This window comes from Podarcis erhardii, assembly GCF_964252035.2.
Source record: "Podarcis erhardii genome assembly, chromosome: 6".
In the NCBI taxonomy this organism is placed as follows: Eukaryota; Metazoa; Chordata; class Lepidosauria; order Squamata; family Lacertidae; genus Podarcis; species Podarcis erhardii.
Window position 1 is genome coordinate 62,751,731 of NC_138510.1, and position 25,016 is coordinate 62,776,746.

The window sequence follows — 25,016 nt, forward strand, 5'->3', positions numbered from 1 at the left end:
ACACAAAAGACTCCAAGGAAAAGAATAAAATGGAAATCCTCTATATATTGGTGCCAAGTGTTACAATTCCCCTGGCTATTGCCTTACTATTTTTCTTCATCTGTATTTGCCGCAACAACCAGAAGTCTTCTTCGCCTCCAGTGCAAAGGCAGCCTAAGCATGTCAGAGGACAGAACGTAGAGATGTCTATGCTGAATGCATATAAACCAAAGGTATTGTTGGTGAAATCTACTTTATATGCCTATGTCATAAAAGAAAAATGTTTCCACTTAGTATTCTAGTTCAAAGAACCTTTGCTATTTTGGTCTCTTCCAGCTCTTTTGGGTGCAATAGTTTTCCTAATGATGTGTCAATCCCAGCTGACTGCATTTCACAAATACTAGTAGGACAATATTACAATTGTTTCCATTCCATAAAATATTCTTTCTTCTGTGAATATAAAATTGTATTGAGTTTGGACATATGCTAACTGATGCAATAAAAACAAGAAATAAACCAAATTCCCAGTTTTGTACATGGGACTAAATCCTGTACTCATTTACTTAGAGCTTAGTCCTATTGGACTTGGTGAGACTTACATGTGAGTGGCTATGTATAAGACTGCACTGTTAGGCTGCCATCCTAAGCACATTTACTACAGAGTAATCCCTAACTCAAGGCACTTGCTACATGCTTAGTATAATATAAATTGTGTCCGCTCTTGTCATTCATTTAATAGAAGCAACTGATAGAGATAAAGTGTCCCCTGACAAATTTCCTTTGTACTTGGTTTACGTTGGCATGGTGCCTCATATGTGTTTTACACTTATTTGCATTTTGTACACCACCATATGACAAATACCCGTCAAACAAAAACTAAGCAGATTTATAACTGCTTAACTTAAAATGAACCCCTTTCCTGCCAAAACTTTATGACTTCATTTTCTTTCATACTTTTCCACTAGGTTGGTTAAAACAGACAATCCTGCATGAGGTCAGACAGAGGTCATTTCACTTTCATTACTAAAATATAATTTACAATATGCCAGACCTAAACAAGTTTTAGCCTAAAGGATTTGTATAATATAAACCATCTGTGTCTCAACAATACAGCTAATTTCCTGCCATCACTGCACAGTCAACTGGCTGCTTGTTTAAATGCCTCTGCGATATATTAATTCACACAGCATTTATCTAAAATTTGTAAATGGTTAGGAAAATTAGAATTCAGTCCTGAGTGTCACTTTCAAATGATAATAAAGTGCATTGGGGCTTTCTGCTCCTCCCCTTTTCTTTTTCTTTTTTTGTTTGCAATACTGCTTTGGCAAAATTGGAGTGAGAGTAGCAAGGATCTCAAGTAAAGGAAAACTTAATTTCCGAAAGGTCCTGAACATTGAGTTCCCCGCTCAATTACTGTCACCTACTTCATGAATGGAAACATTGAAGTTCACATGCTTTATGATGGAATTATTTTTAACTCTGTATCTATAAAGTAAAGAAATGGGAAGGGGTGTCTTGAAAACCACTCTTGTTATAGTATCCTCCTACAGTATCAGACGTATGGCACTGAGATTTTAGCCATCATCCAAATTTATTGTTGACATGTCGTCTTCTTTCCAACAGAGCAAAGCCAAAGAGCTGCCTCTATCTGCTGTCCGTTTTATGGAAGAGTTGGGTGAATGTGCCTTTGGCAAAATCTACAAGGGACACCTTTATCTACCAGGCATGGACCATGCTCAGCTGGTTGCAATTAAGACCCTAAAGGACTGCAACAATCCACAACAGTGGGCAGAGTTCCAGCAGGAAGCCTCTCTGATGGCAGAACTGCATCATCCCAACATCGTTTGCCTTCTTGGCGTTGTGACTCAAGAGCAGCCAGTCTGCATGCTTTTTGAGTACATGAATCAAGGGGACCTGCATGAATTTCTTATAATGCGATCGCCACATTCAGATGTTGGGTGCAGCAGTGATGAGGATGGTACTGTAAAATCTAGTTTAGATCATGGAGATTTTCTGCACGTAGCAGTCCAGATTGCAGCAGGGATGGAATACTTATCAAGTCATTTTTTTGTTCACAAGGATCTGGCTGCTCGAAATATTTTAATTGGAGAACAGCTCCACGTGAAGATTTCTGATTTGGGACTGTCAAGAGAAATCTACTCTGCAGATTATTTCAGAGTTCAAAACAAGTCCCTCTTACCCATTCGTTGGATGCCCCCAGAGGCAATTCTGTATGGCAAATTCTCTTCCGATTCAGACATCTGGTCCTTTGGTGTTGTCCTGTGGGAGATTTTCAGCTTTGGTCTCCAGCCCTATTATGGATTTAGTAACCAAGAGGTCATAGAAATGGTTAGGAAGCGACAACTTTTGCCATGCTCTGAAGACTGCCCTCCCAGAATGTACAGCTTAATGACCGAATGTTGGCATGAGCTGCCATCTCGGAGACCAAGGTTTAAAGATATCCATGCTAGGCTGCGTTCTTGGGAGGGGCTGTCAAGTCACACTAGTTCTACTACTCCTTCTGGTGGAAATGCTACCACTCAGACAACTTCTCTCAGCGCAAGCCCAGTTAGCAACCTGAGTAACCCTAGGTACCCTAACTACATGTTTCCAGCACAGGGTATACCACAAGGCCAAATTGCTGGATTTATTGGCCCACCAATACCTCAAAACCAGCGATTTATTCCTATAAATGGATATCCAATTCCTCCTGGATATGCTGCTTTCCCAGCTGCTCACTACCAGCCTGCAGGCCCACCCAGAGTAATTCAGCACTGTCCTCCACCAAAGAGTCGTTCGCCAAGTAGTGCAAGTGGATCAACCAGCACTGGGCACGTGACTAGCTTACCCTCTTCAGGATCTAATCAGGATGCAAATATTCCTTTGCTGTCTCATATGTCTATGCAGAGTCATCCAAGTGGGATTAGTATAACCGTTTTTGGAAACAAAACTCAAAAACCCTACAGAATTGACTCCAAACAGACATCTCTATTAGGAGATTCCAGTATTCATGGACATAATGAGACCGTGATTTCAGCAGAGATGTAAATAAACAAGACTTTTGTAAATAAACCTATTTACAATATGGAATATAGAACGTTTTTAGAGGAGATTTATATTCAAATATTTTATTGGAGATTCTTCTGGCTGTATAAAGAGATATTTGCAATAAGTATCTTCTGTGAAGTTTATTTGTGCTTAACAGGATAAAGAGGTGCCAAACGTATTTTTCAAAAATGGAGTTTACACTCAATATCTTGGGTGAACCCTTATTTTACAGCTACCAAGGAGAAAGAAATTTGTGTGTGTGTGTGTGAGTGAAAAAGAAAATTAACTGTGATACGTTTTATTTAATCACAGTTCCGTAATTTCTGTCTCAGCAATCTTATTATTCTAAACCCATTTTAATATTGGTCACTTTTATGAATGAATGTGGTTAAGACAAATGTTGAGGACGATTAAATATGCTCCTGTAGAATGGAAGTTGTACTCTTTTTTGGTCTAATGTGGTTTGAGGGCACCACAAGACACAAGTACCTGATCCAGAGATAGGGTGAAACCAAATACCGTGATAAATTTGCTTGCATTTCATTCTAATGGCACACATTGGGCATTGACTTTTATTATTTCCCCCCTTTAAACAGCATCCACAAATCAGAAGTGTAGTGGATGTGCAACATATTATCAAAATGACAATTCCTTTTTAGACAAGGATTTTGTTCAGACATATTCAGTTTTGAGTATGTAAACAGTTTCTGTCTAGTGATACGTCTAAACTCATGCATAAACTAGGACAAGCAATAGAACCCTCTTGGAACTGCATACGATAAGTGAGTGAAAATTATACTTCTTGATGTTATATCTGTAGTTGCAATAGAATTTTTGTATCCCTTTGTTGCTATGCAACCCTTTAATTAAAGAAAACTCTAAATTCTTATTTTATAACAGACAATCAGTTTTCCCAAGAATATTTATTATTTCAAGTAAAATAAATAGCTTTTGTAGTGATAACCCTGAAATGGGAAGCCTACATTCCATCAGTTGTACACAACAATTTTTTAGAAATTTTCTATGATAACTTTTGTATGTCATTTCAAATAATGTGAATTAGAATTAACTTTTTACTAGAAAATTGCATTTTTATTACTGAATTTTATTCAGGTGTAATCAATCTGGATTATTTTGAAACCACTGTAATGTTTGAAAAAATACTGTGTAAATTACAACCTCTCAGACTTTTTTATTAAAATAATTTTTGTATGGATTATATACACAAATCTTTCAGACACTTGACAGTACTTTTTTTCAAAATCTTTTGCACAAAAATGTTGTCTTTGTATAGCAGAAGTGAAAAATACATCCTGCTTTTTATTTCTTGTCTGTTTCTCATTTTTTAACTACGTGGATATGTCTTTAAAAGATACAAGGTGACATTTAGACAATGTTTTAATACATATTTTGTTTTCATTGCATGCATTTGATTACTGTATTACTTTATTAATCTACTCACTGAGGATGTTGCACTAAGGTAAGCATGTAAACGTAGCAACACAGACTACTTTATGCAGAAGCTCAGTGCATTTTTGTATTTCAGACACCACCAGAGTGATATTAAACTCTGATTATTATATGCTGCTGGTTATTAAAACATGGTTTTAAAGAAGAACATGCATATTTTCGGAATGATAATCAATGTTCTGAAACTCTCAGATGGATTAAGTGCCACATCCTGCTAGCCTTCCTTATACAATAAGTCAATTGAGACTATTGTTATTAGTCATTTGAGACTCTTGTTAATCATCATCCATCCCCAAACTGTCCCCAGATCAATCTCACAAAGTGGGCTATTTTATGTTTTTCTGTCTACTGCTTACTTTCATGACTCTACAAAATTTCCCCGTCATTTTCCAGAGTTATTTGCCATGCAATGAGGTAAAGAGACTCCTGTCTGAGGAAAAACAATTCAAAAGCCCCCTTGGGCTCTTCTATTACTGTTATTATTACTGTTCTAGTCACTATTGCTAAACAGATCAAAAGTTCTCATGAGATGTATTCTGAATGACAAGCCAAATTGCTTATATTTTAATTTGTGGATGCTTTAAGCATCTTCAAAATGCAAGCCAATTGTGTGTCTCTTAAATATAGAATACTGGCAGTGAAAACCATGCTCTGAGGAAAAACTGAGCCAGTTGTCTTGCGCAATAGAAAAAATTGTTAATGCCAACTATCAAATCTTTTTCTTCTTGCACAAGGTACAGGTTGTGTGCTTTTTTAAAAAAACAACAACACTTAAATAGGAACAGGAATTCACAAAGGAGCTAATGAAGACAAGAAAGCAGTTCAACACTATCAATTGGATAATACGAGTGGGGGGAACCTTTGCTAAAGAATCAACATTTTGCAAACTCTGGTGAAAATATGGTTTCTGCAACTTGGACATACAGAGGAAGAAATGTCACAAACCTTCACACTTTAAATAATCATTTCGTCTTTCTTCAAATAAATGAAATATAATACTTTAAACTATACCTTATGAAGCTTGAGAGATGCAAATGTAAGTTCAGAAAAACAGCGAAATTAAAGGACAAAAACCTGTCTAATCCTGCTAACAGAAAAAAGCAGCTAATTTAAAGGTTACCTCACACAGTTTAATAGTTTCCTTACCTTTCACAAAGATTCAATAGAGGGGCACTTTTACAAAGCAAGCATCACAGCTGGAACTGGGAATTGCCCTGCAGTGAGTTAAGGACTGAAAATAAATATATGACAATGAACGTGACAGGTCTGAATACTGCATGGTTCTTGGATCTGACAAACCAGCAAAATAGGATTTTATTTTTGAAATACATGCAAAAGACTTGTACACTTACTGACCAAATCTCTTGCTGGACCTGGAGCTATACTTGAACCCAGTTCTGCATTTAAGCATTCAATGGGGTAAACAAGGATGGGGCATCTGTGGGCCTTCAGATGTAGCTTGACATCAACTCCCATCACTGTTCACCGTGGTCATGCTGGCTGGTGGGATCTGGACTCCAGCGACCTGAGGGCCACAAGTTAGCTACCCCTTGAATAGACAATTATGAGTTCTCACATATGTTGTTAGTTGCTCAAGAAAATAATTCATGCAGTGAGTAGAATTAAGTTTGGATGGTCAACCATGAAGCTCACGGGGTGACCTTTCACAAGTCACTATATTATCAGCCCAGTCACTATACAATGCAGTTGTGCCCCAAGGAACAATGAGGCTGCTGGCAATAAAATTGAGGACACTATGGCCACATTCAGGTGCAACACGGAGCCATAGGCTATGGCTAAGCAAATTATGCTGTGTACAAGCTATGTGCTGGTGCTTGCAGCTCAAAGTCTCCCGCATTGCACTTCTTTTCCTCCAGTGAGCAAACAAACCACAGAGTGGCTAGTTGTTACTACATACATCTGACCCAACACTTGTGGTTTGTTTAGCTCCAAGCAAACCACAATCTAAAGCCAAATCTCAATTGTAACTTGTTTGGGAGAAACAATTCCTGGGCCAGCCACTAATGCTAAGCCAGCCACTACGTGGTTTGTTTGCTCACTGGAGGAATGAACAAAATGGAAGCTGTATGCACAGGCTCTTTTTGCTTAATCAGGGGTTATGGCTTGATGTTACATACACAGTGAAACAGTGCATTCCAAAACTCATGGGTATGTGTGAACAGCATGCTCGCTAGTAACAACTTTACCAACTGCACATTTATTTTGGCAGGCTGTTTCTTCACATAGCTCAGCTGGATCAATGCACTGACTAACCAACTGACCCATGAACCAGAAAGTCCTTGGGAGTGTGGACTACAGCCTAGAGCAGGGACAGCCAGTACGGTGCTCTCCAGTTGTTGTTGGGCTGTAACTCCCAACATCCCTGACCATTGACCATACTGGCTAAGACTGGCTAAGGTGAATTCAACAATTTCCAGAGAGTACTATGTGGGTTGTACAAATACTAATTGCTTGGCTCAGTGGTATTCCACTTTTAGCAACCATTTCAGCTTTGCAAGCTGGTTAAGGAAACTCTTCAAGAAAGTGTCAGAAACAATGAACAAATACAATACTTAAAGAGCCTATTTAGAACATGCATGTGATGCCCAGAGCAAGAAAAAATAAATAAAACACTGTATGCACATTTACCCACCCCCCTTTCCAAATATTTCCCTCCATCAACAGGAAATAAAGCAGTCACATTCTCTTACATTGCACATGCAAAGCACTGCTATAGCATAAAGATTTAATGATATTGGAGACCGGTTATGCAGCTCTTACTCATAAAACCACATCCATTGATTCTCAGAAAAGGTCTGTCTTCTGGCTGGATCTTCAATCGCTAAGGATCATCACTCACCAAAACCCCGGTCTCTCTGTGGGCCTACAAACCCTTTGACTTCACAATGGGGCAGCTGCAACTTTCTGCAATAATTTTTATAACTTCATATTTTTATGAGGGTAGATGATTCATTCAGCCGATATACCCCAATCATATTCTTGTTTGAGCTTGAAAAAGTAAGAACATTTATATTGCTGAGGTAGTAAAAAATGCTGAAAATACAAGACACTACACATTGAGACTATGTATTGAATTGGTCTCTGAGAAGAACAACTTTGAATCATCAAAATAATCTTTATGTCTGCAGTGGGACAACTGATTTCAAACCAATTTCATTTCTGAGTGGAATTGTCCATTTTATTCCAGTAGTGCTAAATATGCATGTGTTTAGTAGCAGGATTTCAACTGTTCTGACAGATTACAGTTGAATTGCATCTAGGGGTGTACATATGTTTTGTGATGAATGGAAAACTAAACAACTAGTGGTCCAGATCACATTTATCCCAATGCTCAGAGGATGGAACATGGAAGAATGGAAGCACTGTTAAAGGTTTCCAGTGGGTGGGGATTACATGTTTTTGCTGGCAGCAGAGCAGAAAGCAGTAGCTGCTCGGCAGCCTCCCATCTCCCCAGAAGCTTCCAACACAGGGTAATTCTGGGATACCTGGGAAGATAAAATGGCATCAGCAGCAGCAATTATCACATTTTCCATTGGTGGCTACTAATTTTTGCTGAAAATGCAACGAAATGATGTTGCATGATGAGGGGTTAGGTGGTGGCTTCCAATATCTGCTCTAGTGTAGCAATAGACAAAATAAATAGATAAATAAAAAAGGGGGGAGGGGAAATTTCAATGGAGATTTGAAACTATACTGAATAACAAAATGAGCACATGAAGGAAACGCAAAACAAATGCAATTTCAATGAAAGAAATGTGAGATGAAAGCTTTTACATACAAAATCAAATGCAATCCCCCCAAATAAACACACAAGAGCTGTTGCACACACAGCTGTGCTAAGGGTTGGTGAGATAAAATATAATCTTTACATGAATCTGGATGTGAATTAACAAGGGACCTTTAAAGTACAGGAATCCAGCAGAACAATTTATGTTCCTGTTTGAATCCTGAGAGATTCCTCTGAACAGCAACTGCAGAATATTTGAAATATTAGGTGTCCAGAAAAAAAGTCTGAATTCATTTTCACTTCTCCATCTTTGCTTTTTAAAAAAGCTTCTCTACCACAGAACAGCATGCAGGATCTTACCACTGATGTGGGAGTATAACCACCATGAGATATAGAGGATATAGATATATACTAGATCTGTAAAAGCAAGCTCATGCAGGTGGGGATATCTGCAAAAGAAGTCTGTTGCAAAGTTAATCCCAGGAGCTCTATATTTGCTTAGGCCCTGTGACAACATCTTGTTTTTTGAATTGTTGAATTGCTGGCCTCTCTCCCCCCCCCCCCACCCTGTGTACTGTTCATACCTCTCCCAAAAGTATTTTATATCCAGAATCTGGCTGCTATATGATTTAGCTTCAGAATTTGGATCCTTTTCCTTATCTGGAAATTGCATCCAGATTTCATCACAGTCCCATGGAAATAAAGCACCCACGCTCTGGTGCTGCATTTGCAAAAAATGCTTTTAAAGCAGAAAGGCCGTAGTGTTGAGAACATAGTTTTGCAAATGTTACTGGCACACACTGACTTTAATTACTTTAATTAATGGCCAGTAGAATGATTTAAAGAAGCAAGTCTTACAGGAGTAGTTTTATCTTGTTTTATGACTAATACTACATCCCCTTTAGGGTAGAGATGACACACTTGTATCCAAACATTTCATTCAACATTAGCTTACGACAAAAACTACAATAAACTACTAAGCGAGGGAAATCATAGCAAGGATGAAATGTGAAAGCTTTTGAAAACTGGGGGAAGGCCACAATTTATAAACTTTAAATTGGCCAGTGGCCCATACCAAAAATGCAGTTATGCATGCTTTGACACTCTGTCACAACTCAGGTATAAATATTTTACCTTACACCAATGCATGTGCTTGTATTCTCTCAGGTGTGTTTTTAAGCAGCTCAAGGCTCAAACGCACAACACAAGTACTCTCATGCACACAACATGCACACACACTTCTGTGTTCAACAAGGCGCAACAGAATGGAGATGAAAGTTTCTATTCCTCGACTACATATGTGCAAAAACACCACAGAAAGCATAGAGCATCTTGCCCATCTCTTCCTTGGGTCATCTATGTGTGGGAAAGCCATGGTGTGTCAGTTGCACTTTTGCCTCTGCCATTTTGCCCTCATGTGTTGCTTTACACTATGAAGCTCTGCTTAACAGACACTTCCATCAGGGCCAGATTTAAATTTGCTGAGGCCCTAAGCTACTAAAGGTAATGGGGCCCTTTATACAGTGGTACCTCGGGTTAAGTACTTAATTCGTTCCGGAGGTCTGTTCTTAACCTGAAACTGTTCTTAACCTGAAGCACCACTTTAGCTAATGCGGCCTCCCGCTGCCGCTGCGCCGCCAGAGCACAATTTCTGTTCTCATCCTGAAGCAAAGTTCTTAACCCGAGGTACTATGTCTGGGTTAGCGGAGTCTGTAACCTGAAGCATATGTAACCTGAAGCATATGTAACCTGAGGTACCACTGTATGTCCAGCTGTCCTTTGTCAACAACAAATTGTCGCTGTTTTTTGTGTTGAATACATGCTATATGGTAATTTATGGCCCTAATAGGTATCTAAAGCCATTTGCACATGCAGAATGTAGGCACCCTATATACAGAAATGAGCAAATCAGTGTTATATTAGGCCGCATGCTAGCAGGAGGGGCCCATGACTTGCATCATAGGAGCCTACACAACAAAAAACACTGTTGCTGTATGTAGGTTTTATTTTGTTTTTTATCTTATATTTTGGAAATGTACATCCAGGTTTTTTTCCCTTTAATTTTTTGGGGGGGCCAAGAGAGTGGGGCCCTAAGCTATAGTTGTTTAGCTTATACATAAATCCAGCACTGACTTCCAGACAAACCCACACCTGGGGACTGTACCAGGACTTGCTCTGAGGCACCAAGCCTGCTCTTGATGCGAGGGACCTTAATCAACCCCTTGGCTCCTCCTCCTACAATCTGTGCTTCTGCCCCGCAGCAGGCGTCTGAGGGATGTGGCCAGGGGGGTTAGTAAGGGAATGGCATGAGTTGCTTAGCCCCTTCGTTTTGCCTCCACGCCCCATAGCATTTTAAAGCACTTGCTCCCCCCGCCCCGCCCTTGCTTTTTTAACACTTGCTGCGTTTGGAGAGCGTCCCCGCTTCTGTAATCTGATCCCAGCAGAAGTTGAAGAAGTAGTTTCAAGGTCTGGATGAAAGCCTGCTTCTGATTGGAGGTAGGACAAAAGAGCAAACAAAGGCTTGTCCTGATTGGTTGGGCGAGGGAAAACTAATGCACCAAGCCGAGGGAAGGCACGCTGCTGTTGCTAGGTTACACTCCATACACAGAGTATGGCCTAGTTCTTGCTCTGCCTTTGTAGTTTCCCCTTCTTATGGGTGCTACCTGTGCCAGTAGCTGACCTTCTATCTAAGAATAAGAAATGGATCAGGGTTGACTTCGTCTGTCTGTCTTAAAAAAAAATAAAAAAAAAAAAATTGCCGCTTAAAAGCTCTTCTATATCAGGATTGCTTTGCCAGGGTAACTTTGTGTTGGCAGATCGCAGCTCAATTCAATTCAACAGTTTGAAAAGGCAAAATGTTCTAACCTTTTATTTTTGTGGTCTTTAGGACAGATTCTGTGGGAGAACATGAGTACTATGAATATGCACTCGAGAGCTTACTTGTTGCTGGAAAGAGAGTTTATAGAACATGAAGAAGCCAAGATCTTTGTGAGTACAGCTGGATTCCCAACCCCCAACCCCTACAACTTTGTTTACAGTGGTCAAGATCAAGACTGAAGTATAACACTATCCATCATCATCATCATAACCCTCCTCATCGTTAATAAGGGATGTAATGTCTCCTCTCTACTGTTCCATAAATCAAGAGAATTATTATTATTATTATTATTATTATTATTATTATTATTATTATTATTTTATTTTAATGTTACACATGGTAAGTGATGTTTAAGAGCCTAACTGGATGAAGTGGGCTAGAAATATTCTAAATAATAAACACAGAGAGAGGGCAGTTTATTATGATTCTTTTTTAAAATGAGTTGTGCATTGATTTTGTAAGCAAATGATGAAAAATGTTTCTGACTTGGATCCTAACTGATCCTCTGCATATAGAGAGGATTCTTCCATTTGTAGAGGTCAGAAGGATCTAGCAGACGCTCCCACTCATGACACCTTTTTTGCCAATTTCTCCTTCCTATACTGCCACATATGGTGGTTCAAAGAGTCCCCCAATTTCCTAGAACAGTTTTTTGAGGGGCAAAGGGGCTCCAGGGAGAAGAAATAAGGTCAGTGAAAGTCATCTCCCCATTTCTGCTGGCTCACAGGGTGCTCCTACCTGCAGAACTTGAGCTTCTGACCCTTTTCCCCACTTTTCTCTGAAAAAGACCTAACTTTATTCCTCATACTTCTTGTAATGCTGGGAATTAGTTTACTAGCATCTCAAAGCTTCTCTGCTAAAGTGCTTAGGGTGGTGCATCATAGACCAGCCCTCCCTTCTCCATTTCCTAAGAATAAGGTTGCCATCTTAAAAAACTTCACGACAGGCAGAAACTTTACCGGTACAGCCTTTTGCAGCACAGCAGTGGGATGGCGAGGAACGTTCTGCCTGTTGATCCTCTGCACCGTGGTCACTCAGCAGTTAAAAACACAGGAGAGCTAACCTGTGCCAACCCCAAGTGAAAAAGTCGTAGAGTGATGCTGCTGCCATGTAGGGGTTTTCCAGCAATGCCAGAGCAGTAGCAGCCACCTACCCTTCATTTGTGTGGGGACAACTTCTAATACAGGGACAACTAATCTTTATCAGCTCAAGGGCTGCATTTCCAGGGGGTCCATGTCAGTGGTAAGAGGAGACAGAGGCAAAAGTGTACAGAATACACCTCTCCCTCCCTCCCCACACCTCTCTCCTCCAGGCAAGCAAGAGGCATTATTGCAGTGTAGTGTGGTGGTTAGTGTGTTGGGCTTGACTGGGGAGCCCCGTGTTCAAATCCCCCCTCAGGCATAAGGTTCCTTGAGCCAGTCTCTCTCAGCCTAGCCTACTTCACAAGGGTGTTATAAAGAAAAAAATGGGGAAGGGGACAACTGTGTGTGTACCACTTTGAGCTCCTTCTAGGAGGCAAAATGGAATATAAATGCAATAAAATAATAATAATAATTTTAAAAAATCCAACCAGAGAAAAACACTTGAAGGTCACAGAGCTGGACCATTGTGGGGTGATGTCAAGGAAGGGGACATGACTGGCTGAAAGTCCCAAGAGCCAAATTGAGGGTCCTCAAGGGCCACATTCAGTCCCTGGGCCTGAGGTTCTGCAATCTTTTCTAGATGATATCTCTCTCAAGAGACAATGGAGTGCACCTCTGGGGGTGAAGTCAAACCATTGCATTAGCAGCTCCGAAGTGACTTCCCCGGGGTGCAAGCCTGGGCTGCTTGTATGGCGGTCCTCAGCTGCCCAGATGATAAGACCTCCTCTTGGCCTCACTCACTGATGTGGTCCAAAGGAAAGCAGATCAATACATTTGGCACCAGCTTGGCTGCAGTAGTCACCAGAAGGAGGCATACAAGGCGTCATCCAACCGCCTTAGGGACTCCACTCTGGATTTGTGTAGGGTTTATTATTTAGCCTTTTCTTTTCTCAAAGATATCCCATAAGGCCGCATAAGGCAGCAGAGGCTTAGGATCAGAGTTTTCCTGCTAGATGGGCTACCTTTCCAGGTTGATGAACCCCATCTCCCCCCAGTAGTAGCCAAGCAATTATTATTTCCTTAGTTTAAGGTAACGGTATATGCTATACTACTTCTCAATGTAGGGATGGGTTTTTATTATATATCCCTTTTAGTTTTTTTCGGGGGGGGGCAGGGGGGAGTAAGAATGTTGTATTGAGAAGATTATTTACATACCTGTCCTTAAAGTAATAAATTTAGAATAAGGAATGGACTGTGGAACAATCTGGAGTTAAGATGAACACAGAGGAATGAACCAAATACAGTATGTGAGTTGTGTTGATGAGTTGTTTTGCTTGAGTAGGAATGAAGGGAAATGGTGGGAGAATGCATAGTGTGAAATATTATTTTATCTAAAACATCTGTTCATAGAAAGAATGGATCTTGCACAGAATGTGGATTCCATCCTTTCCTTATTAGGAGGCAAATAAAGATGTACATGATAGGAGACTTTTAAAATATTGTAAACACCCCTTGCCTACAGGGGAGCATGCCCTATCAACTCCAATGGATCTATAAATAATAACTAATTTCATGAGTGATTTAGGTGAATTTATGTGTGCATAAAACAAGGTATGTTGATAGATAAAAACTGCAATAAAACAACTTACAGACATACTTTGAATGAAAATGTACACATTAACATGATTCAGATACACCAGGAAACCATGTTTCTCTCTCTCTCTCTCTCTCTCTCTCTCTCTCTCTCTCTCACACACACACACACACACACAAATATATATATATATATCCAGGTAATGTACAGCCATATAATAATTAATAGCAATACAAAACAATTATTAAAGTGACCATTACATAGTCTATCAGCATTCTGTCTGTGAATGGAGCCTGTCCAAATGCTGGATTTGCGCACCCCCACCCCAATCTTCTCTTCCTCTTTCGTGTGATGGGGAAGGAGATGGGAAGCTTCTGCTTCTAATTTTAGACTAACTGCATCTGAACCCAAGGAACTGGGTTAGTGAGAATAAACCAGAATTAAACTGTGGTTTCAGATCCTAGTTTGTTGTCACTAGTCATAATCTGATCAAACCACAGTTCACCAAGTTCAAACATCACAGGGAACTGTGGTTATTTTAAAATCAGAAGCTTATGATCTCCTCTAGCACATGAAAGGAGAAGTAAAGTGATAGTCCCATCAAGTCTGAATTGGGCTGCTTTTCTTTTCTTTTCTCAGGGCATTACTGTTGCTCCTGTGGGAGACAGCTTGATGGAATGGGTAGCTGAAATTGAAGGCCTGAAGGATACCTTATGGGAAGGTAGCCATACTGTTTCCTATAAATGTTGTGTTGCACTGTGATATTGCACTGCCAAAACAATTACGAATGCAATGTTTTTAATGTACCGTTACTACTGCTTGCCAAATATATAACCCTTTACATATAAATGCTTTGCAGTCTCTATTGTGTTCTCTCTTCAATTACTTTGCAGTATATTGAGGGATTATAATATATTGCCCAGTCAGTCTGGAAGTGGAACTTGAATCAATGACTTCCAGATCTCAGTCCAATACCTTAATAGTAGCATTTCAAGAATAATTTTACTCCTTTCACTCTTTACAATCCAATAAAATATTTATTCCTGTTGTAAATATTTGTCTGATTTTAACACCAATGAACAGTTCAAACTGGGTTGTGAATACAGTGTATAGCTTTATTATGTCATGTAGTGCTTCTCAACACAGATTTGAAGCATATATGAGTGTCATTAGGTGTGTAGACAGTCCTTAACTACATGAACAGTGCCAGTGGATTCACTATAGTTAGGTAACATAGGAATATAGGAAGCTGCCTTAGATTCAGTTGGACCATTGGTCCTATGTAGCTCAGTATTATCTGCATTGACTGCTAGTAGCTCTCCAAGTTTCAGACAAGGGACACTGCCAGCACTACCCAGAGACTTTCCCATTACGTGGAATGAAGTCCACACGCTCGGTGCAAGTATATATGTGAAAATAACTGCTCCTGTGCTTTCATATATTGCATCGTGAGTTCAATCTTTGAAATAATAGGTCACCTCCCTGAAATGTTTTGTGATGTAGAAAAAGATTGAAAGAAGAAAAAAAACAAGATTTCAGTAACCTTTTGAAATGACTGCACATGTATTGATAGCATTGCAAATTTTCAAAAGCAGATGTTTTGCAACTATGAAATATCACAGCATAGGCATTAATATGTCTATATCTTTATGTAACGAGTGGAATAGCATATAAACTTTAAACACAATGAATTCAAGCTCATTGCTCTATTATTTGCTAATTCAGAGGTGGCCATCCATACAGCTACCATCCCCAACCTGATGCGGTCTAGTTGTTTGGGTCTGCAGCTGCCATAGTCTTTCACCATTGGCCATGCTGGTTGTGGCAGAAGAGAGTGGTACATCTGATAGGCACCAGGTTAGAGAAGGCTATCTTAGAGGTATAAATGTGACACTGTATGCATTTCTCTAAATCCCCTGATGCACCTTAGGCTCCTTCTGCCCGTTCTCTTTCTGTTCCTGTCATCTGCTTTCCTCTCACACATTTGAAGTCCTGTACACCACAGCAGGAGAGGGAAGGAGTGGGCAACAAGACCAGGAAGAGAGTGGGTGGGAGGAGCTGCAGCTGCCTTATCTCCCATTGCTGCATTAGATTAAAAGGTTTGCATCCGGTGTCTGCATTGCAAAGTAGCAACCCTAGCTATAAATATTTCTAAAAGTATGTCAATATAAGGCTACAGCCTGTGCATGCTTACATGCAAGTTAGGCATATTGATGACAGCAGGACTTATTTCCAAGTAAATGCATGCAATTTGGGGCTACACGTGCACTTAGATGTTCTGATTTATTTATTTTTTGTACTAGGAGCTGAACTCCAACTATCATTAAGGTACACTGAAGAGTACAACAGAGTCCCTCCAAGCATCACTTTCAACACTATTCCGTTCCATCCCAATGGTAAGGATGGCACTGATGGTGGTGTCCTTCCCATGGTGATTGCTTAGCAGCAGAGGTTAGGTGTCCTTGACCCAGTCATGCTCCTAGATTTCAGAGTGGTTCTACTTCAAAGTGCTTTTTAGCAGCTACACATAATTCAAATGCTAAAGCCTTTCCTTAAGGATAGGAATCTATTGACTTGCTACATTTCTCTCAGGTCCTTAGAGCTGCATTTTAGCTTCAAACAACCCTATAAAGTGGGCTTGCCAAAACCAACCAAAGCTAGCTGTAGTCATTTCACCAGTTATAGCTTTCTAATAATTATCAACTTGATACAGTGGTGCCTCGCAAGACGAAAATAATTCGTTCCGCGAGTCTCTTCGTCTTGCGGTTTTTTCGTCTTGCGAAGCATCCCTATTAGCGGATTAGCGCTATTAGCGGCTTAGCGGCTCTTAGCGGCTTAGAAAAAGGGGGGGGAGGGAAAAAACTTACAAGACTCACAAGACGTTTTCGTCTTGCAAAGCAAGCCCATAGGGAAATTCGTCTTGCGAAGCGCCTCGAAAAATGGAAAACCCTTTCGTCTAGCGGGTTTTTCGTCTTGCGAGGCATTCGTCTTGCGGGGCACCACTGTAGTTAAACTTCTAGTGTAGAAAAGTGTTGTGAATATGTACACTAACCAGATGAGGCAGAAACATTGTTGGTTTGTGGACAGTCTGATCCAGATAGAGGTGTACAGGTTGAATCAGATGCAGTTACAGTCCTGCTGAAGACTCCGTTTCACAGCTTGGGAGTCGCCATTGATCCTGCACAGTTCTTAGAGTCCAAACTGGCAGTGATGACTAGGATTGTCCTTTATGAGCTTCAGCTGGTACTACAGTTCTGCCCTTTCCTCCAAATCAGACCTGGCCACTATAATTCATGATCTAGTACCCAGTAGACTTGATTGCTGCTTCTATAGTGCACTCTAAATTGTGCTGCTCTTTAAAGGCATCTAGAAATTTCAACTAGTACAAAAAGACACTGCTAGGTCTGTGGTTGTTGCCTGTTTGTTGTCAAGCTCAACTGGAGGTAATGGGTCACATTTTTAAAGCACTAAATGGCTTTGGGACCTTGATGCATTAAGTATAGCTTTCTTCCATATGGACTCTTTCGTGTACTTTTAAAGTATCTGAGGTCCTGCTCCATTCCCACCCCAACAAGCTGAAGTTTGCTTACTATGTAAGAGAAGATCCTTTTTTAGTAGTAGAGCAGATTCCATAGAACTGGATCCCCAGGCCAGTATTACTGCCTCCCTTTAGACCCACAGGTCAGCGTATGTCTTTTTAAGGAGGCCATAGGTGCAGTAACTCTGTTGGCTTTCTTCTTTTTGTATAGATTACTTCTGCTGATACATTTGCAACCACTTTCAATTTTTATTTTATTTCTGGTGTTGTGTACTTTTTTGCCTTTATTATGTTGTTTGTTCATTCATTGCTATGACAATTTTGTTAGTCGCTTTGAATCATTTAATAGAAAGCTAGATACAAATTTTAAATGAAAAATAACTCAGATCTTTAGATACCTTTCTTTCGTTGTCTAGCTGTAGGGAATAAAACTTATCATAACCTATCTAGCATAATTCTGATATAAAGTTTCAACTGTCTTATTGGCATGTAAGTGTATGAACCTCCATTTTGAACATTAATGATTTGTCTTCCATGTAAGTGGACCCAAAGACTGGAAGACCTTGTCTGGATTTTCTAGATGATCCTACCAAGTGGGACACCAAACTTACAATGACTGGTATCCTACTTTGTATCCAGGTAAAGAAAGAACTGTGCAAAAAATAATTTATCTTACTTTTCTTTTGTTATCAGGATAATTGGGGTCTGATGCCAGGATCCAAATAGCTTACTTAGGTTCATGTAATAGGTTTCCATGAGTCCAGTGAAGTCCCTGCCACCGCTCACCATTTGAAAATGTGTTCACTCTCCCTCCCATAGCACAAACTGTTTATGAAGCTTCCCTCAGTTTTACAAGTTTCAGAATCAGCTTGCTGGTTAGTAGGAGAGAGGGCCTATAAGGGGAAAAGTATAGCACACATGCACCAGCTTCAAAGAATTGTTTTCTCAGTTTTTTGGATTCCAGTCACAGTATTGATTTCAAACCTAAATTGTATTTGTACGAAGCAGGAACCGTTATTCATATATTTGTTTCATTGAACGCCATAGCAGTTTGCTATTGATTTTCATAGTCAAAACATGGAACCCAAAAAGAAAGGAAATCTGTTTCAATCGAGAAGTAGTTGTTGCTTTGGATGTAATATATCAGCAGTTTTGTACAAACTCATTTCTTTGGCCCCATTTTCCAATTAAGCTATGAAATGTGAAACTCAATTCACATTTTCATTTTGTTCATCTTTTGTTAATTCACCTCATTTTGCTCATGTGCTTCACTTACTCATTATCCTTGTCTGAAACAGCTTGGACAAAACTGTTGTGAGAAGCAATAAAATAAAAGCAGAAAAAGGCCACCTTTTAAAAGCTGTAGCAGTAACAACAGTTCTTAATTTGGATAAGAATTTAATTTGTATGTGAATTATGTTTCAGACAGAACTTCAGACAGTTCTAATGGTGAACATGAATAGCCCAGCAGCAGCTTTTACCAGTTCTATCTTTCATATGTTAAGGCTCTTTCTGTCACTCTTTCACAAGCAAACCAGTGTGGGCAAAGTAATCAACATGGCTAACTTTCCATCATGAATTTTTGAGTGTTCTGGGACAAAATGTGCCTACATTTCTTTGGTGCTGTGCAAAGACACCCAGCTGAATCTTGTTGGGGAACCCTGAGAAAAAGCTGTGAGTGAATTCCTATCTTCTGTGTGCAGAGTATTAGGCTGCACACGCCCCATACATTTAAAGCACACACACCAAAAAAAGAATCATGGGAACTGTAGTGCACCCCTCACAAAGCTGCCCTTAACAAACTACAGTTACCAGGAGTCCATCTGGGGCTGGATGTGCTTTAAAAGTATGGTGTATGTGCAGCCTAACGCTCTGCACACGCAAATTAGGAATTCACCCATAGATTTTTCTCGTGGTGGGACTGGCAGCAATCACTGCTGTAAGGAAGTTGAGGCTGCGAAGTCGCTTCCCTGTTGACTGGTTTAGCCATAGAGAGATCTGGCTCACTCCACTGCCCCCCCCCAATTACTCCACTTCTGCCACTCAGCCATGGCAGTCAGGAGTGGCATGGTTGAGGCAAACAGAGCAGAACGGTGGGAGGTGTAGGCTGACCATACTGTTTTCCTTGTCCATACATACATAGAGCAGGATTTGCCAAACAAGCAAATGTTTGTATCCTTCTTTACAGTCATGAAATGCTTTTACTTTCTCTGAATTCTGGTGATTCACAAAGCTTTATAAACTGGTACGCACATGTATCTTCCTGCAGGTTTTGCTGTCAATTCCAGTTTTGAAAAATCCAGTGAACTTGGAGGCAGCTAATTTGCTGAAGAACAATTATCCCCTGTATAGGAAAAAAGTTATACAGTGTGTCAAAACTAGCCAGCACCTAGAAGGTAATAAACCTCCATGTTTTATGCTTTTAGTCATAAATATATTCTTTGAGCACCATGGGGAGTTTTAGAAGAACCCGTTTAAATGGCTTTCTTAAAAAACCACTATTTTACACAAGGCAGTAAATTTTAATTAGTGTGATTGGCAATGTAACTTGAGTATGGGTTCTCTAGGCAGATCTATGATCTCACAAAGCATATTTGCCAGGCAGTGTTCAGAGGTTGTTCAGAGGTCATGAGCTGGGAAATGAAGCAAGGGCAACACTGGAATAGGAGAAAGTTAGAATTGTTAGCCAGTGATTTCTTTAGATGCCACATTTACCCTACAGCATCACCTTAATGAAAAGTAACCACATAGCAATGCCACTATTTTACTACTACTTTACATTAAGGTTTGAGCCCAAGCAAATATTGACATTGGAACTGAGATGTATCCTGCACCTTCCCTGTATTCTGATCTCACCTGAGCAGATCAAAGGTGTAATATAATTCAGACACGTTAAAATATGTGTAACTATAGGCCACATTCACTGGACCTCCAAGAGCAGCCTTTCTCAACCTTGGGTCCCCAGATGTTGTTGGACTACAACCAGGACTTTTTTTCAGTGGGAACTCACTGGAACTCAGTTCTGTCACCTCTCTTGTGGGTTCCAGCACCTCCAGTCATTCTAAGAGAACGAGGGATGCCTTCATGGTGAGTTCTGGCACCTCTTTTTTTAGAAAAATAGCATTGACTACAACTCGCGTCATTTCGTTCCAGCATGGCCAGTGGTCAAGGATGATGGGAATTGCAATTAAAGAACATAGGGGGACCCAAGATTAAAAAAGGCTGAGCACAAGGGTGGTTTGGTCTTCATATGGCAAGACCCTATATGAGCATTCTTTCCTTGAGGTTGTGTTTGACTGGAGGATGCAGTTCTCAACTAGGGTAGTTGTAGCATTATCACTATACAGCAGGCCTCCTGAGTCAAGACATCATTTTAATTCTGCATCTGTGATATGAATGGGTTTGTTCAGACAAGTTAGAATCCGTTGAGGTCTTCATTGACCCGATACAATTTCCTATGGGTTGGCACTAAGTATAGGGCAGCCTCAAAAGCCAGACAGGATCAAATGAGGCACTTGTTGCACATGGTATGTAGACAATTTGCCACTGCACTTTGAATGATCATGGCAGTACTTCTTCAAGCTGCAGTGATTGTGCAAACTGCAGCAGTTGCATGTCCACCTCACACTTGCAAACACCAATTCACAGAACCATTGCAACCATGTAGTTTTGGCCAGGTTTTGAGACCACTGACATTCCTGTGCACTGGGTTCAACTGCATCTGAACTATGTATTAGTGTGCCCTTTGGGGGGCATGATAGGATTGTAAGTGCCCAGAACATTAAGGATAAGCAAATCACATATTTTTAAAAGTTGCTCTTTTTATAGCTATCAGTTTGGAAAGATCTCTCAGCGCATTCAGGCGTCCCCAGGAAGATGAAGAATATGGCCAAGAAAGGTAATAAATTATGATTAAGAGGCTGTAAATGGGCCACAAAAAACTTCCAATTTTATAACTATCCAAATTAGGGTAACTGTATAAATTAACTCATTTTGTATATTTCTGGTTGGTTGGTTAATTAGAAAACTAGTAAGCCACCCTTCAGGGGGAAAAATCAGGATAACAATAAAATGATAGAAACAATAAATATATAAAACCTCTATAAGTTGAAGCAGTGGAAGAAGCATTAGAGCAAAACCATAAATATTTAGCAGGATGGATAAAACATTAACAACAACAACAACAACAACAACAACAACAACAACTGTTTATTATGCCTGAGTTTGTGTGTAAAAGCTAAACCATGATTTAGTGTTACACTCACGAGCCTCTGCAAGCCCAAGTGAAGCCATAGGCTGCAATGTTCCCCACTCCCTTTGTCCCATGTGACTGGGAGAAGGATTGAACTGTGATTCAGTATCACATTCCACAATTCATTGCTTGTCACTACATATTGTTACAAAAGTAACTGAAAACACAAGGGGGTCTGTAGCAAAGGTGAGCTTTCAGATACTTTGGACCTGTTATTTAGAGCTTTAAACACTAGTGTGAGCACATTAAATTAAGCTTAGAAATGAACCGGCAGCCAATGCAGCTGTTTTAGAGGAAGGTTTATACGAATTCTAAAGGCAACTCTATCCAGTAACCTGGTCACTGCATTTTGAACCAGTTGACGTTTCTGATTTGTCTTCAAGGGCAGCCCTACATAGAACGCATTGCAATAATCCAGTCTGATTACTGGATTTGGAATTTGGAATTTGGATTTGGAATACTGTGTCCAAGTCATCTCTGTCCTGGGGGACCATTGCCAATAACCAAATGTATCTAGAAACAGCCGAGCCACTGAGGCCAGCTGGGCCTCAGGTGACAATATTGGTTCCAGGAGTACCCTCAAGCTACAAACATGCCCCTTCTTGAACTCCATCCATTCCCACCAGAATTTCTGTGGTAGAAAAATACTGGGACAGTTTTATGGGCAGGAGAGCAAAAAGCTTTAGAGTTGAGGGTACTAGGAAAGTATAGAGGTGTCAGCCTTGTTGTTAGTGGCTGAAGAAGGTTCAGAGTTGAACAGTTTCTCACAACTTTAAATAAAGAGGGAAGTATAAAGTCTTTGAAGAGCAGCTGCTAACATCTTACAGGACAGCAGAAACAAAAGTGGAGGAAAGAGCAGGGCAGGAACATCAAATATACCAAGAATAATGATGTTCTTTGTGCTCAAGATTCTTGTCATTTTATAAGATAGTACGTTGCTGGTCTCCTTCCTCTTGAATTCTTTGAAGCCTGCTGAAATATCTGTGGTAGTAACACGCCCAGAGGGTTTTTTGGAGCTCCTATACATGGCTCCCTCTGTTTGGCTTATTTATAAAATTATGCTGCTGCTTTTATTTTTAATTATTCAATTATTTGATTTGGTGATAGGCCTATTTTATTGAAGTATGTCCAACAGTGAATAAGACACTGAATGCCCTAGGCATTAAGCTATACAAAGGCTGCATACAGCTCTGCCTGCTTTCTCATAGTGTCCCCCTGCCAGAGAGAGAGAGAGACCATCCTTTTTTCTTCATTTGCACCGGACAGAAAGTCAGGAAAAAGCCCGCTGCCTAGCTCTCACCTGTTTGTTTGTTTGTTTGTTTGTTTGTTTGTTTGTTTGTTTGAATGACATGATTATACTTTTCTTTAAACACAGCACAGCATAGCTTGCTTCTGAATTTCTGAGAAGCCATAACCTGCCCTGTGTTATAGCCAAGTGTGTTGGTGCGTTTCTGACGACTTTATCAGAGGAAGAGGGAAAAGCTTTCAGTTGGAATTTCAGTGCAGCTCTGGGGGTCTTTAAATGCAATCATTAGGGGTGAAAATGTAACGTTTCAGTATCTTTATAAACTCCCCCTCCCACACTAATTTTTGGCATCATCACCACTACAACAACTCACAGAGAAAGCACAGGCAATCTCACAGCCATTGCACCCAGAATGTTTCATTCTGTGGAAGAACCTTCTTGGTCCTTAATTCAGCAAAGCGGGGGGGGGGGGGGGAATCTAGGTAGGCCTGTGGGGTGCTAACTTGCCCCTCCCATGCTCATTTCTGAGGTGATTGCCTCAGTTTGCCTAACGGTAAGGCTGGCCCTGATCTTGTGGCACCCTCTACTTCATGTGGGCTGTCCATCACTTTACAGAAACTGGACTGCCATCTCTCAGGGAAGCTTTACGGATCCTGCATTGAGCAAGTGGCTGGACTAAATTGCCTCCAAGGTCCTTTCCAACACTGGTTCTGTTCTATGACTCAAAATACATCCTTTCCATTGTTTCTGATTTAAGACGAATTCAGTATTTATTGTGTTAGATTTTTTTTAAAAAACAAAGACCAGATCACAGATGGAAGTTAACTGCTTTTCTTTTTTTTATGTGATCTCTTTCTACAAACAGGATCATGTTGAGAAGCAGGAATATGAATCAGATTTTCCATAGATATTGCCATCCTGCAAAATTTTAAAAATGCTACCACTTTTTTTTTAAAAAAAAGTCTGGATTGCTAGCAGCCTGATTCACACGGAGGTTTGTGAGTTGTGTAGAGAGGAAAAAAATTGAGGAAAAAATGGTTGGTTCATATGTGAACTTACTTTGCTAAACACATCCCTAATATGAATTTTTAAGGCTTATTTCTCTTGATGTTGTCCTAAGCAAGTTATAAGGTCATTTTTCTTAGTTTTGGGGCAGGAGATTCATACAAAGGGATTTGGGAAATAACCAATCCAGCTCACTCAAACTGGGTGCAAATATGTAGGCTTGTGTTTCCTTAAAGTCATACTGTTTTTCTTTGTGTGGAAAGTGAGTAGTAAGAAATGTGGTCCTTTCAAGCCTCCTTTCTTTTCCATTTTCTTGCTGATTCTGTTGCTTTGTAGAACATTCTGCCAGAAAACTTGTGTCAGATAGCTAATTGCATAATCCTCTCTGAAAACTCATCCTTCTCCAAAATGTATGTTTTCAGAGATGTTACATCCATATCGTATGAAGAATATTACTGGACATGGTATAAATTGGCCACATCAAAAGCTGCAGAAGAGTTTAAAAGCCCAGGTAAGCTGATGCTTTTGGTTTAGCAAAAACTAAAGATAGCATGCCTCATTCTGATCTTGTGCTAGATTTGAGTAAGTGCAAGGGCTCATTCTCATGACCTCCCAGTACGGCAGCTGCAGTTTTAAGTCAGGCCGCACAAACTTTCAGGAGCAATTCCATACACTAAGGAAATTTTTGAATGAAAGCTGGCTCATGACTTTGTAAGATTTTGGTTAGTCCTATTAAAGGTATTATAATACTGTAGCTTCTGGAGCAGTTGCTTTTTTTGTTATGGACAAACGTAGCTACCTTCTTTTTAAAGTCGCACCACATGATTGATATTTTTCACCCACCGTGTGCTCTTGAAATGCTCAAGTGATATGTAGGAGCAAGACTGGTGCACTACATTGTGTCACCTGAGGCAGACAGTGGCCATCATCCTGCCCCCCCCCATTTCCTCTACCTCTGCTGTCAGTTCCCCTCCTCCTTTCCCTTCTGCTGCTGCCACTGTTACCCCTTCCTTGCTTCAACTAGTTACATTAAACTTGACCCCGCGACCATGGATGCCCGGGGCTGTGGGTGCCATGCAGTGTGCATGGCCCTGGCACTGGAATTTGTGGGTGCCCAGTCCCTTCATAGGGAATTTTGTGGGTGCTTGGACACCCAGGGCCCCAGGGAGTTGGCAC

General features: G+C 40.3%; 2 protein-coding genes and 1 long non-coding RNA gene across 11 annotated transcripts in view; 2 read left to right on the forward strand and 1 right to left on the reverse strand.

The window, feature by feature from the left end:
- The window catches only part of ROR1 (receptor tyrosine kinase like orphan receptor 1), a 158,389-nt gene extending 154,039 nt beyond the window's left edge, over positions 1-4,350 (forward strand). For all 4 annotated transcript variants that reach the window (XM_081867150.1, XM_081867148.1, XM_081867147.1 and 1 more), the window contains 2 exons: positions 1-212; positions 1,603-4,350. In XM_081867150.1, the coding sequence (XP_081723276.1) occupies positions 1-212; positions 1,603-3,027 (1,637 nt within the window). In that variant the 3' untranslated portion in view covers positions 3,028-4,350. The remainder of the gene's footprint in view (positions 213-1,602) is intronic.
- LOC309344661 lies at positions 15-12,377 on the reverse strand. Of its 3 annotated transcripts, none has more exons than XR_014157819.1 (4): positions 5,850-8,803; positions 5,644-5,728; positions 2,180-2,291; positions 15-153 (listed from the first exon to the last, which is right to left on the reverse strand). It is a non-coding gene; the product is annotated as an uncharacterized lncRNA (long non-coding RNA). The 3 variants fall into 3 exon arrangements; XR_014157820.1 differs by lacking the exon at positions 5,850-8,803 and adding an exon at positions 12,083-12,377 and having other exon boundaries at positions 101-241; XR_014157821.1 differs by having other exon boundaries at positions 101-241.
- The window catches only part of UBE2U (ubiquitin conjugating enzyme E2 U), a 24,718-nt gene continuing 10,509 nt past the window's right edge, over positions 10,808-25,016 (forward strand). For 3 of the 4 annotated variants that reach the window (XM_081867262.1, XM_081867261.1, XM_081867260.1), the window contains exons 1-8: positions 10,861-11,043; positions 11,133-11,233; positions 14,439-14,520; positions 16,103-16,195; positions 17,879-17,976; positions 19,607-19,733; positions 21,166-21,235; positions 24,263-24,351. In XM_081867262.1, the coding sequence (XP_081723388.1) occupies positions 11,153-11,233; positions 14,439-14,520; positions 16,103-16,195; positions 17,879-17,976; positions 19,607-19,733; positions 21,166-21,235; positions 24,263-24,351 (640 nt within the window). In that variant the 5' untranslated portion in view covers positions 10,861-11,043; positions 11,133-11,152. The other variant, XM_081867263.1, reaches the window with a different exon arrangement.